The sequence below is a fragment of the Typopeltis vanoorti genome, chromosome 1, assembly GCF_054136105.1.
Source record: "Typopeltis vanoorti isolate ZY-2024b chromosome 1, IOZ_Tvanoo_1.0, whole genome shotgun sequence".
Classification (NCBI taxonomy): Eukaryota; Metazoa; Arthropoda; class Arachnida; order Uropygi; family Thelyphonidae; genus Typopeltis; species Typopeltis vanoorti.
The window spans coordinates 118,369,347-118,382,198 of NC_143549.1; the positions used below are offsets into that span (position 1 = coordinate 118,369,347).

Sequence of the window (12,852 nt, forward strand, 5' to 3'; positions counted from 1 at the left end):
GTCGTGGCTCTAAGTTTCTTTGATAGGACCGAAATATGCAAGCCTCACATTACCCGAACCAACATGCAGCTTCGTCTTCAGTGGCTCAAAGAACATTTACATTTGGACGTGGAAAGTTGGAAAACTGCGTTATGGTGCGATAAATCACACTAATCATTCCCGAACAGATGGACCCATGTGGGTCTTTTCAGAGTACGTGACCCCGAACTCTAAAATTCGGACATGGCAATGTGATGGTATGGTTTTGGCTTTCATGGTTTAGCTTCGGACCTGTATTTCTGATGCTACGAGCATTGAACTCCTAGAGGTATCTGAACATTCTTGACATTATATTGCTTCCTACTTTGTGGCGTTTGTACGGAACTGAATATTGTCTCTCTCAGCAAGATAATGCACGCTGTCAATAAGTCTGCTGCTGTAATTGCATGGTTTGTGGATATGAATGTCAGCCACTTGACTGGTCTCCGCAGAGCGCTGATCTCAACTCTCTCAATCACCTGGGTGATGAACGTGAGCGTCGGATGAGGTCAAGGGACGTACGTTTCACAACACTCCAGAACCGCATTACATTCATAAAAGAAGAATCATCAAACCTTCAAATCGATCGCTATCATGCGTTTGAATAAAGTTTTCCTCGTATGATAACTGCAGTCATCACAGCGAAAGGAAATCGGCGAGTTGTTAAGGTGATCGCCCTAGCTCTTTGTTTCTCACACTATGTCTCACGCGATGGTGTCCATTGACTTCTTTCCAAGCAGTTTATATATTTATTGTATATATGATAAATATAGGTATGTATCGGTGTTACCTAAATAGAATATCCCTGGGTAGTTTGATTGCTGCATTTATTAAATTTAAAAAAATCAATAAAGCAAAACTCTGTTAACTGGAAATCTGTAGAATTGATAACATCATGGAAATAAACTAAGAAATACTTCGCAGGTTCTTTGAAATAGACAGTCATACAATGGTCAATAATGTCTATATTGCACATCAGCATGTAAAATAATATTTCCGAACATTTGAGTTACATATTCGTCTGTATTTCATCGTGAAATTTCGTAATCTTATTTTACCTTGGAATTACGAGGGTCTGAGCTGAAAAATTCTGATAAGCACCAAGATGAGAAATTATACTAATACGACTGATATAACCAGAAGAAAGAACACATCTTAAAACCCAATCCCCATGTTTCATTGAATTGTAAAGAAGTGTTATTTTTTTTCTTTTAGTATATATAAGAAACATGTCAGAGGTTTTGAAGAAATTCGAAGACACAGAGATGCAAACCATTATCAAAGTTTTCGTGTTTCAAGAAAATTGCGGCTCAGAATAGTTGTTAGATAGGTGGAGAAGTTTAAAACTGGGCATTCTGAGACAACAGATTTCCCTCAGATTATTAGAAATTGCTGTGTTGTTCACATGTTTGCAACTGAAGATAAAGAAATTAACCAGTGAATTTTCAAGATGAAGAAACTAAACTTAAAATTTCTTTCAATGTACTTGAAATGAAAAACAGTAGTACTCTAAGTACCACACAATGAATGACAAGAAAGTTTTGTAAGACTAAGGCAATTGGATGTCGCAGAACACATCTTTGAAAAGAGTTGTTGCAATAATACATTGAAATGTTTTCAGTACATGAGAAGAAGGGAAAGGAGATGAGTCTACTCCAATAAGATAAATGAATAAATAAGTATTAATGTTATGAAGTTGTGAACACCAAGGGAATATTCGAACTAGCTGTGAGTATACAGTCAGACAAGGCTAAAGGATATCTTTGATATTATAATGTGTTGCATATTTTAAATAAATCAGCACCACTGTATTTTATTATAGTTAAATTACATATAAGAAAATATTTTATTTAAATACGTGGGTTGAAATTCTGAACCCCAATTCTGAAATTCGGATATGGCTATGTGATGGTATGGTTCTCGTTTTCAGGGTTTAGCTTCGGACCTCCATTTGTGATGCTACGATCGTTGAACTCCTAGAGGTACATGAACATTCTTGACATTATATTGCTTCCTACTTTGTGGTGTTTGTACGGAACTGAATATAGTCTCTGTCAGCAAGACAATGCACGTTGTCAATAAGTCTGCTGCTGTAATTGCATTGTTTCTGGACATGAATGTAAGCCACTTGACTGGTCTCCACAGAGCGCTGATCTCAACTCTCTCAATCACCTGGGTGATGAACGTGAGCCTCGGATTAGGTCAAGAGACGTACGTTTCAACACTCCAGGACCGCATTACATACATACAAGAATAATCATCAAACCTTCAAATCGATCGCTATCGTACGTTTGATTAAAGTTTTCCTCATAGGATGACTGCAGTCATCACAGCGAAAGGAAATCGTGCGTCTTGTTAAAGTGTTTTATTAGCTCTTAGCTCTTTGTTCCTCACACTATTTCTCGCACCATGATGGCCATTGATTTCTTAACAAGCAATTTATATATTTATTTTATATATGATAAATATAGGTATGTATCGGTGCTACTTAACTAGAATATCCCTGGGTAGTTTGATATTTAATAAATATCAAATATTTAATAAATTTCATTGTATTTCATAAATTAAAAAAAAACAAAACATGTTAACTGGAAATCTTTGGAATTAAAAATATCATGGTAACAAACTGAGAAATACTTCGTTGATTCTTTTAAATAGAGAGTCATACAATGGTCAACAATGTTTATATTTCACATCACCATGTAACATAATATTTCCAAACATTTGAGATTCATACTCTTCTGTATTTCCTCGTGAAATTCAGTATTATTATTTTAATTTAGATTTACGAGGGGTTGATCTGAAAGTTTCTGATAAGCACCAAGATGAGAAATTATACTAATCCAAGTGATATAACCAGAAGAAAGAACATATCTTAAAACCAATTCCCCATGTTTCATTAAATTGCAAAGAAGTGTTTTTTTTTTTCGTTTAGTACATATAAGAAATATGTCAGAGGTTTTGAAGAAATTCGAAGACAGAGGTGCGAACCAAAGTTTTCGTGCTGCAAAATAATTGCTGCCCAGCATAGTTGTAAGATGGGTGGGGAAGTTTAAAACTGGGCATTATGAGAAAACAGATTCCTTCAGGTCAGAAAATGCTGTGCTGTGCACATGTTTGCTGCTGAAGAAAAAGAAATTAACCAGTAAATTTTCATGATAAAAAAATAAACTTAAAATCGTTTCAATGTACTTGGAATGAAAAATATTAATACTCTAAATACCACACAATGAATGAAAAGAAAGTTTTGTAAGACTTAAGCAATTGAATGTCGCAGAATATGTCTTTGAAAAAGGCGCTGTTGCAAAAATACATTAAAATGTTTTCAATACATTAGAAGAAGGGCAAGGAGATGAGTCCACTCGAATAAGATAAATGAATAAATAAGAGTTAATGTTATAAAGTTGTGAACACCAAGGAATTATTTGAACTAGTTGTGAAGATACAGTCAGAAAAGGCTAAACGATATATTTGATTTTACAATGTGTTGAATATTTTAAATAAATCAGCACCACTGTATTTTATTATGGTTAAATTACATATAAAAAATATTTTATTGAAATACGTGGGTTGAGAGTACGGTGATTTATCGAGCATTACAACGAAACCTACTTCGCAGTTCAACTTTATTTTGATGCATCATTTTCACCTACTTTATACATGGCCATGTCAAGAGACATTAAGTAAGTGGCTGGGGAGTATATTCTTTTGTCGTTAAAAAAATACCATTTAATTTTCATCACAATGGTATTTCATGGGTGAAGATAATGAAGCAAAATTCTTTTCAATGAATTTGATATGAATAATAACAGTACATTCGATAGCACACAATTGCAGACAACAAACCAAGTTTGAATAAGTTATGCGAGATAACGTTATAGAGAGCTTGATCTTGCAAATGGTGTTCGATAATGAAACAAAGACAGATATTTCCTTAGGTGGGAAGAAGAGAAAAACGAAAAACTCTCAGATGTAAGCAAACATGCAAGACACCGTTTCATAAAATATGCAATGGGATGTTGCAGATAAAAATAACTTTACACTTGTGTTTATTGTTAGTAGAGTAAACGTACGTATTGAAATATATCCGTTGAGTCCACAATTTATTCTCGAACTCTAAAACCAAATCAGCTTTCCGTTTAACAGTAGATTTAGATGAATCATTTTCATATATTCTTAGAAACTTGCTGGGCTGTGGATACTTTCTGCGATAAAAATCCTAATTGAATAGTACTTTTCACTACTATCACCTTTCACCCAACAAAGATTTTTTGAAACTAAATTCGTTAAATGTATTTTAAATGAGAAATACTAATCTTCTGATTAACGCACAATAGTGGACAACAAAACGTTTCTAAGAATAAGACAAGCGAAAGTGAATTATTAATAAAAATAATGTCAGAAAATGACACCTATTTATTTCAGATCTGTAGAATATTATAAAAAAGTAGCATCTCTGCTCTTTATCATGTAGTTAATATACATATAAAAATATTTTTTAAAATACTAACCTTGACACTGTGGTGAATTATCGAGAATTAAATCGAAACCAGGTAGGCAAGTACAAGTTGACTTAGATGCATCATTTTCATCTACTGCACACGAGGCCATTCCCGGACCACATTTAGCAGTTTGTTCTGGTGTGCATTCTTTTGCTGATAAAGAAGAGGAAATTGACGAGGTTATTCTCAATATGACGTTCTTTCGTCGGATGAAGAAAATAAAATTAAACTTTTTTCAATTGATTTAAAAAGAAAAAAAGAATATTTTGAATAACGCATAAACGCAGCCAACAACAAAGTTTGTACGACTTAGGATAGAGGAAAGAACAGATGCATACATGTTGCTGAATGTGTATGTTGAAGAAATACATAGAGCCATTTTGTATTTTCAAATACATGCGTAGAATGACAAGAAGACTACTTCAGTCAGATGATAAATAATAATGCGGTAGAAGGGATGATCTTAGTGTATATTTGTTTCTTGAATGATTTGGTAACTTGAGGAATTGTTTGAATGCAGTCAAGAAATTCTAAACGCTATTATACTTTTTCTGTGTGTTTCATATTTCAACTATCGAAGGACAGTTAATCCATATTATTCAGTTAACTAATAAATAAAATGAAATTATATTATTGAAATACGTTGGACAAAGATGATCTATAGAGCTATAAAATGAAAGGAAATTTGTACCTAGAATTAACTATATTATTTCCATCTACTGTGGAAGCGGCCAAACCATTTAGCGATTTGTTGTGGTGTGCATTCTATTGCTACAAAAGAAAGAGGAATTGATAATTTAATTTTTGGTATGATTTTAATTTATTGGATGAAGAAAATAAAATTAAATTCGAATAAATGTAATAGAAATGAAAAAAACAAATATATTATGACTGAATAGCACAAAATGGCAGAGAAGAGCAAGGAAAAAACAGGTCACTCGGAAACCACGAATGGGAATGTCAAGGATCTGCAGTGATGTCACAGTTTATTCTCTGCTTGAAGGTTTTTGAAAGCTAAAGGATCAATGCCTAAAGGAATGTTGAAATTAATTTTCAGAATACAGTCAGAAAATATATACGGTAAATATATTAACAAGATATAAAATGTTTTAGTGAAATATTTACGTTAACACTTTAGTCATCAGTGGTGCTATAGAACGAATACAGGTTTCATACAAGTTGATATAGCTGAGTTTTTTTATATACTCTAGTAATGGTGATTCCTTGACCACATTTAACAATTTGTTCGGGAGTGCATTCTTTTGCTGCTAAAGTAAATGAATGTAACTCGGGAATTTTAAAATGATGTTCCTTCATGATATTAACAAAATTAAATTAACTTTTTTCCATTTCAGTTGAAATGAAAATATGATTTCGCTAAACACCAATGGCTGACAACAAAAAAGGTGACTGGCAGAATACAGGGAAGAAATTGGGAATGCCGAAATAACTGTGAGAGTTTCTTTCTTTCTTTTATTATTGGGTTCTGAATGCGAAGGGATTATTGACATTAGTAGTGAGAATGCATCCAGATAAATCTAAATGATATATCTTCCTTTACATTCTGTTCCGTGTTATAAATGAAGAGGAGCTGCTGAGCTTTGTTATGTAGGTATTTTACTCCTTTTCGTCTTCTTCATCCTCTTCTTCTTTATCCTGAATCATTTCACAGTGACAAGTCACATTGTATTAGTTTTCTGTCCGATTGCATTCCACGGTACATTTTTTTTTTCAATCACTGCTGTGGTCTTTTCTTTGTCAACTGTCATTCAGAGATCTCTAATCTGTGGAAAAAAAAAATTTCATCCTGCATTATTTTATCTTACGATGTGTCTAGGTAGTTCATTAACTCATAAAATATATATATTTGTAGAGATTTTCTTTAAAACGATGCGGTTATTCCTGGCGCTTAGAAACGAAATTAGTTTTGCATTTCCAAGTTGATTTGGAGTCATCATTTTCTTCTACTGTACACAGGACAAACCCTTACCAAATTTATCAATGTGTTGAGCTGTTCATGCATTCGCTGCTAAAGAAAAGATTTTTGTCCTTTAAGTTTTTCTATTATTTACACGAAAAACACAAAGATTAGGAAAATATATTTATTTCCATAAATAAATCTATTTCGACCTGAACATTACAAGATATCATCGTTGGCCATAATAATCGACTACAACGTAGAACGCAATCAAAGGATTGAAATAAAACAGAAACGGTCGCGACAATTGACAAAATATTGCAAGATAAACTGCATGTCGGCTGTTTAAAAAGATTTGTGATGTGTTGTTAAGGCTTACCAGTATTTTTGGTAGCTAGAGGGAGTCGCTCGATTTAAATTCGGAAGGTGAAGTGAGGAATAAGCGCTTTCTTATTTTGTTTTTGCAGCATCCATATGAGACGGTGCATTGTCATCCTAATAGAAACAGTGTCTAGGTCTGTAGAAACTATAAAGTATGTAACATTGCACTGTCCTAATGTTCGTATACCTCTAGGAGTTCAAACAGAAGTCCGAGTCCAAAATATGAAAACCAAACCATGCTTACATCCTTCCACCTCGGAATTACCCCGGTGCTGTTAGGCACAATGGTAAGATACGCTAATTGGTATCTCTTACCAGTCTTACCATCCGCAACGTTCACACCGGGCGATCTGTCTTGTAGAGGTGAAGATTGAATCGTACATCAATAACACAGCTTTCCCAGGGTCCACGTGACACTGTTCACGCCCATTGCACCACAAAATGTAAAGTTACATGTTGGTTATTGTAATGTGGGACATGAATATTGTGCTCTTAATATGGACACCCCTGTTTATATTTTAAGTTCTTAATGTTTTTGTGCATATTCCTGTTACAGTCGATAGCCCTAACTGCGAATTCAAAGTTTCGGCCCAATAATTGCGCTTTTCACATGACGTACTTTGTAGCAATCTGCAATCACGTCCGCAGAATGAAATGAGTCGCCTACTGCTGGTGATATTTGCAGTTGATTCCCAGAATTTCCATTTCGCTATTTGATCTCTGATATATATCGTGGAATCGACCAACCTGCTAAATAATTTATTCATAGATAGGCCTTGTACAGATGGCCGGCTATCTTAACGCCTTCAAAAACTCCGTCACTTCTCTTCTCGCAGCGATTTCACTCAAATACATTTCCATATTTCTGGGAGCATTATTTTCCATATTTCCTATGTAGCAGAAAAATATTAAATTTATCTGCTACAAACACTTGACTGAAGTGTTTGTAGAAAGTTTGTACAAAGTTTGTATAAATATTAAATTTATCTGCTACAAACACTTGACTGAAGTGTTTGTAGAAAGTTTGTACAAAGCATGATGCACGTTTCCTAACGAGATGTCCATTGACATCTCGTTAGGAAACGTGCATCATGCCGAGGCAGTACATTCCTTTTTTTTTCACGTAAATAATTATAACAAATATGTTGAAAATATCGGTTGAATACCATTTGATTTTTAGTATGATATTCTATGTTCTTTCAGGGAAGGAAGGAAATGAAATAAATTCTTATCAATGAATTTCAAATTAGAATATTATTAAGAAGGATAGCTGGTTATGTTGGAAAACTGACATGTTTGCAAGATATTGATGAGGAACCGTGATATACAGATAAAGCGAAAACACTTCGCTTTATCTGTACATCACGTATACATAAGAATATGAGAATATATGTATAGAAGAAATACTCGGATATTTTCCTCAAAACCTGGAAACAAGGGCAAGTATTAGATTTTGCTCGTATTAGATAATTCATAATTGTATTATTTATATCTTAGAATTTATTTCTGGCTTGAAAGGTTTTGAATGCCAAGAGCTTATTGGAATTAGCTATGAGAATACTGGCAGAAACGTCTGCACGAAGCCCCTTCTTTTACGGGTGTTGCATATTTTCCAGAGAGAAACACTGCAGAACTTGTTACTACATAATCTACCTATAAAAATATATATGTTCTATCTGCGAACAATTCTCCACCTTCAAAATGTAATCAGCTTTATATGCATTGTTGGAATTACTAGTATCGGTTTCATCTTCTTTAAGCAATTTGCTGTGCGGTGTCTACATTTTTTATCTAAAGAAAACGAAATCGAATAGATAATATCTTCAGTACGATCATTAAATTAAAATACTTGGAAAGAAAAACGTATAACTTTTATCTCGAAATCCACCAATGACGGAGAACCAAAAAAGTTCCAGACTTAAGATTTTAAAGGAACAGACCTAAGCATGTTGCTAGCTTTGTACATTGAAGAAATATATTGATATATGCTGTATTTGCAGGACATGTTTAAAATGGAAATTAGATGTATTGACTCTTAGAAAATTACTGACAATACAGCGGAAGCGTTGATATCAGAGGGGAATCCATTTTTGAAATTACGCCGAGCGATTATTGGAATCAATTTTGAGAATACAGTTAGAAAACATTAAGCAGTAACTTTTTTTTCCGGTCTGTTGTATATTTTAAATAAAGTAGCATTGCTGTTTCATTATTACGTATTTAATATACAGGGTGCTCGGGATAAATTTGACAGTTTCGTAAGGAAAAAGAAAATCTTCTTTGTATCTATTAAATTTAATGAATTGACAAAAAAACATTACAGGCAGAGTTAATTACAATACTATCAACAAGATTTACTCAAAATAACCACCATTAGCATCGATCACAGCTTCAATTCTGCTTCGGAACCTCGAACAAGCTGATGCTACAGTCTCCCTGGGAAGGGCCGCAAAAACTGTTTTAATTTTATCCGTTAACTGGGCTTTTGTATTACTGGAAGTGCGATTGGTGTCTTTTTCAACTGCGCCCCATACAAAATAATCCATGGGGTTAAGGTCTGGGGAGTTTGGAGGCCAAACATTTGGACTGGTGAAGTCGTAGAAATTTTCAGACAACCATTTTTGACTTTTCCCAGAGGTGTGGCAAGGGGCCGAATCCTGCTGCCATACATACGGCCTACCATTGGCTACCCTTGTTATCCAGGGCTTGACTACAGTTAGCAACTCCACGAACAAAGCCCGAATTCCAATGCCAGGGTTCTTCAACACCTGTTCCTGCAGATTTGCGAGGAATTCTGCTGTACGAACGCAATCAGATCGTCTGCTAGGGATCTTTCTTCTTGCTACATCCTCGTAGTCACCATTGCAAGTCTCTAGTTCATGCCTGATTGTTTTTACTGTATTCAGGGAGCATTGGGCAGCAGTCGTAATATCCTTATTTTGATGGCGGGCACGAATCATCATGATACAAGTTATTCTCTTCCATGATTCAGGTGGGTTCCAGCTATCCATCCTTTCTGACATCTTGTATATGAATGAAGAAGGGTCCAAACTTTTAAATGAAGAGAAGTGTGTGTTAATACATGTAACTTACGGAAAAATATAATTAATTATAAATATGTCAAATTTATCCCGAACACCCTGTACATATAAAATATTTTATCAAAATATTTACGTTGACATTATGGTGACTTATCGATTTTAAGTTTAAATCCGATTTGCAAGTACAAGTTATCTTAGATTCGTCCTTCGTGTACACTTGATGAAGTGTACACGAAGTCATTCCCGGACCATACTTAGCAATTTGTTCTGCTGTGCCTTCTTTTGCTGCTAAAGTAAATGAATTTTTCCAGTGAATTTTATAAGATGTGTTTAATGAATTGAAAGAAAATTAAATTAAATTCTTTCAATTCATTAAATTAAATTAATTGTTTAATTAATTTATTAAGAAATGAAATTTAAAAAATTAAATGGAATAAAAAAAATTAAATTCTTTCTATTTTACTTGAAACGAAAAATAAGTTTAGCTAAACACCGATTGCTGACAAGAACAAAGATTGCAAGAAGCAGACGAGGGGATGTGAGGGATACATAGATATTTCAAAAACTGTTCACTAAATATATATTTTTTCATACACGAGCAGAAGCACAAAAATTAATTACACGAAGAATTTAATGGATATAATTGGAATATGGAAAGAGTTCGGTTTCATATATTTTGGTATGTTTTACATTTCGTAGTGTAATTTTTGAAGAGTAGAACAAATGAGCACATGGTTATAAAGTTTTATAATTATTGTCTTTTCTAATACCTAGTGAGCAGGTTTCTGCTGAATGTGGCATCCAGTAAAAGACGATTTTAGATAAAAATGGAAGTCTTTATTTCACCTGATGATGACGGATGTGGAATATATCTCTGAAAGCATAATTTGCTGTCTTCTTTATTTTCGATAGCCTTATTCGAATCATGCATTATCAAAGTTATTTTTATTAAATTACAGTTAGTGGTAATTCAAGTGATGTTTCCTCAGTCTTATCATTACGCTGTTTTATGGATAGCATCACAAAACACTCTCTATTTTAAAACAATATGTTGGTCGCCCCCTGCCATGTAATTATCTGTCATTTTCGCCGATGATGGATGTTAATATTAATACAAAGATGCATGACGTTATTTAAATAAATAGTACTACTTACACTGGTTGGAAAGATGGCAACGACACCATAGTGTGACCAACAAACATCTATTGGGCCCACCTTAATAAGATGTAGGAGACTTTATGTAGCTACAGAGAAGGCACAAATTCTACGAGACATAATTTGCCCAAGCATGCTATAGCTACCAAATGGGAATTTTGAAGCATTATTCCGGTAGGTATATAATGAGTTCAATTAAGGGATTATGTTCTGGATTCCCCCCCCCCCCCAATTACAGCAGCATCCATATGAGACGGTTCATCTTCTTGCTGAAATAGACATTGGTCAGTTCGTAGAAACGTTATAAAGTATACTATTGAGTTGTGGTAATGTGGCAATATAAATTATTCGTTAGCTGTTTAAAAATATTATTGTTGTCTGATTAAAATGTCTTTCCGTTATCTTAGCGAAAGGCAATGACTCCTATTTAGTTCGGACGGTGAAGTAAGGCATAAATGCTGTCTTTAAGCAAGCATTAAAATATATTCTGACATCTGTGATGTAGGCATCTAGCAGACACGGATGTTATTGTATTGTCTATCTATTCTCTGCTCTCTTCCAATCGAGATTTCTCATATTTTCTGTTGTTAATATTAGAATGGTGCTCTGTTGGCCTCTTTTGAATTGAGCTTTCAGTTTGTCCGAAGTAAGACTGATGACAATCACATTGATCTTGGAGTCCATTAGGGAGAGCCTGAGGTGAGCGTAAGAAGAAGGAAACCAATCTGATAATTTGATCAGAGGTAGAAAATAGACACTAAATGGAATATTTTAGAAATTCTGGAAATTGGTTCTGAGATGTGGGAAATGTTTTGAGGTTGGAACTCGACCTACCGTTTCCCTATTATTCCTTATTATTTAAACACGGAAAATAGGAATGAAAAGAGATACTGTGCAGTGTCGTTTCTAGAGTTTACTGTAATTCTTGACGAGTAGAAGAAATGATTACAATGTAATAAAATTTTTATAATTCCGGATATTTGTATAGGATGGTGAGCAGAATCCTGTTGCCTATAGTATCCCGTATAAGACGACTATAGATAAACGCATTTGCCCAGGGAGTTAACTATCTCATAAATTATGTATACATATATATATATTTTCTTCTTCTTAAGATAATATCTCTGATTTAAGTGGTAATTAGCTTTTCATTTACAAGTGGATTTGTTCATAATTGTCTTCGTATGTATGCATGCCCAACCATTACCACCTTTATCAATTTATTGAGCAGCGCATTCTTTCGCGACTAATGAAATTTTTTTCTCTGTTTAATTCTTACCAGGATGTTCTATTTTCTTTCATCTGATGAATATATTAAAAATAAATTTGATTCAGTGAACTTGAAATTTAAAATAAGATTGCGCTGAACAGCAGGCAATGTCAGAAATTAAAAATGTTTGCATGATGTAGTTGAGCCAATGTGATACACGGGTTTTATTAAAACCGCTCCTCTTCCAGTAAATGGAAAGAAGGTCACAATGAAGATATCGCTCCTTTTAGATAATAATCTAAATGTGAATGAATGTGCTATTACTGATATTTTGAGGGAGTATTCCTTTCTTGATAGGGGGTGTGTGAACGCGAAGGGAATTAGTTGTGAGAATACTGTTAGAAACATCGACATGTGCATTTTCCTTCATTTTAAATAAAGAATAAATTCCATATTTTAAATAAAGAAGCAGTGTTGTTCTTTATTACGTAACCTGAAGACGTTCATATATAAACTAAATTGTGTTTATTTTCAATGGGCTTGAAAGGAATAATTTATGTTATAATATTGAATTAATGGTAATGTCTATTAATTTTATATCTATAAATTTTATATCTATAGAATTCT

The 12,852-nt window shown here is 33.8% G+C and overlaps 1 protein-coding gene across 1 annotated transcript in view; it reads right to left on the reverse strand.

The window, feature by feature from the left end:
• Nucleotides 1–12,852, reverse strand: part of LOC150110348 (uncharacterized) — a 220,889-nt gene that overhangs the window by 78,707 nt on the left and 129,330 nt on the right. The window contains exon 14 of the mRNA XM_090396252.1: nt 4,530–4,673. Within this exon, the coding sequence (XP_090252378.1) occupies nt 4,530–4,673 (144 nt within the window). The remainder of the gene's footprint in view (nt 1–4,529; nt 4,674–12,852) is intronic.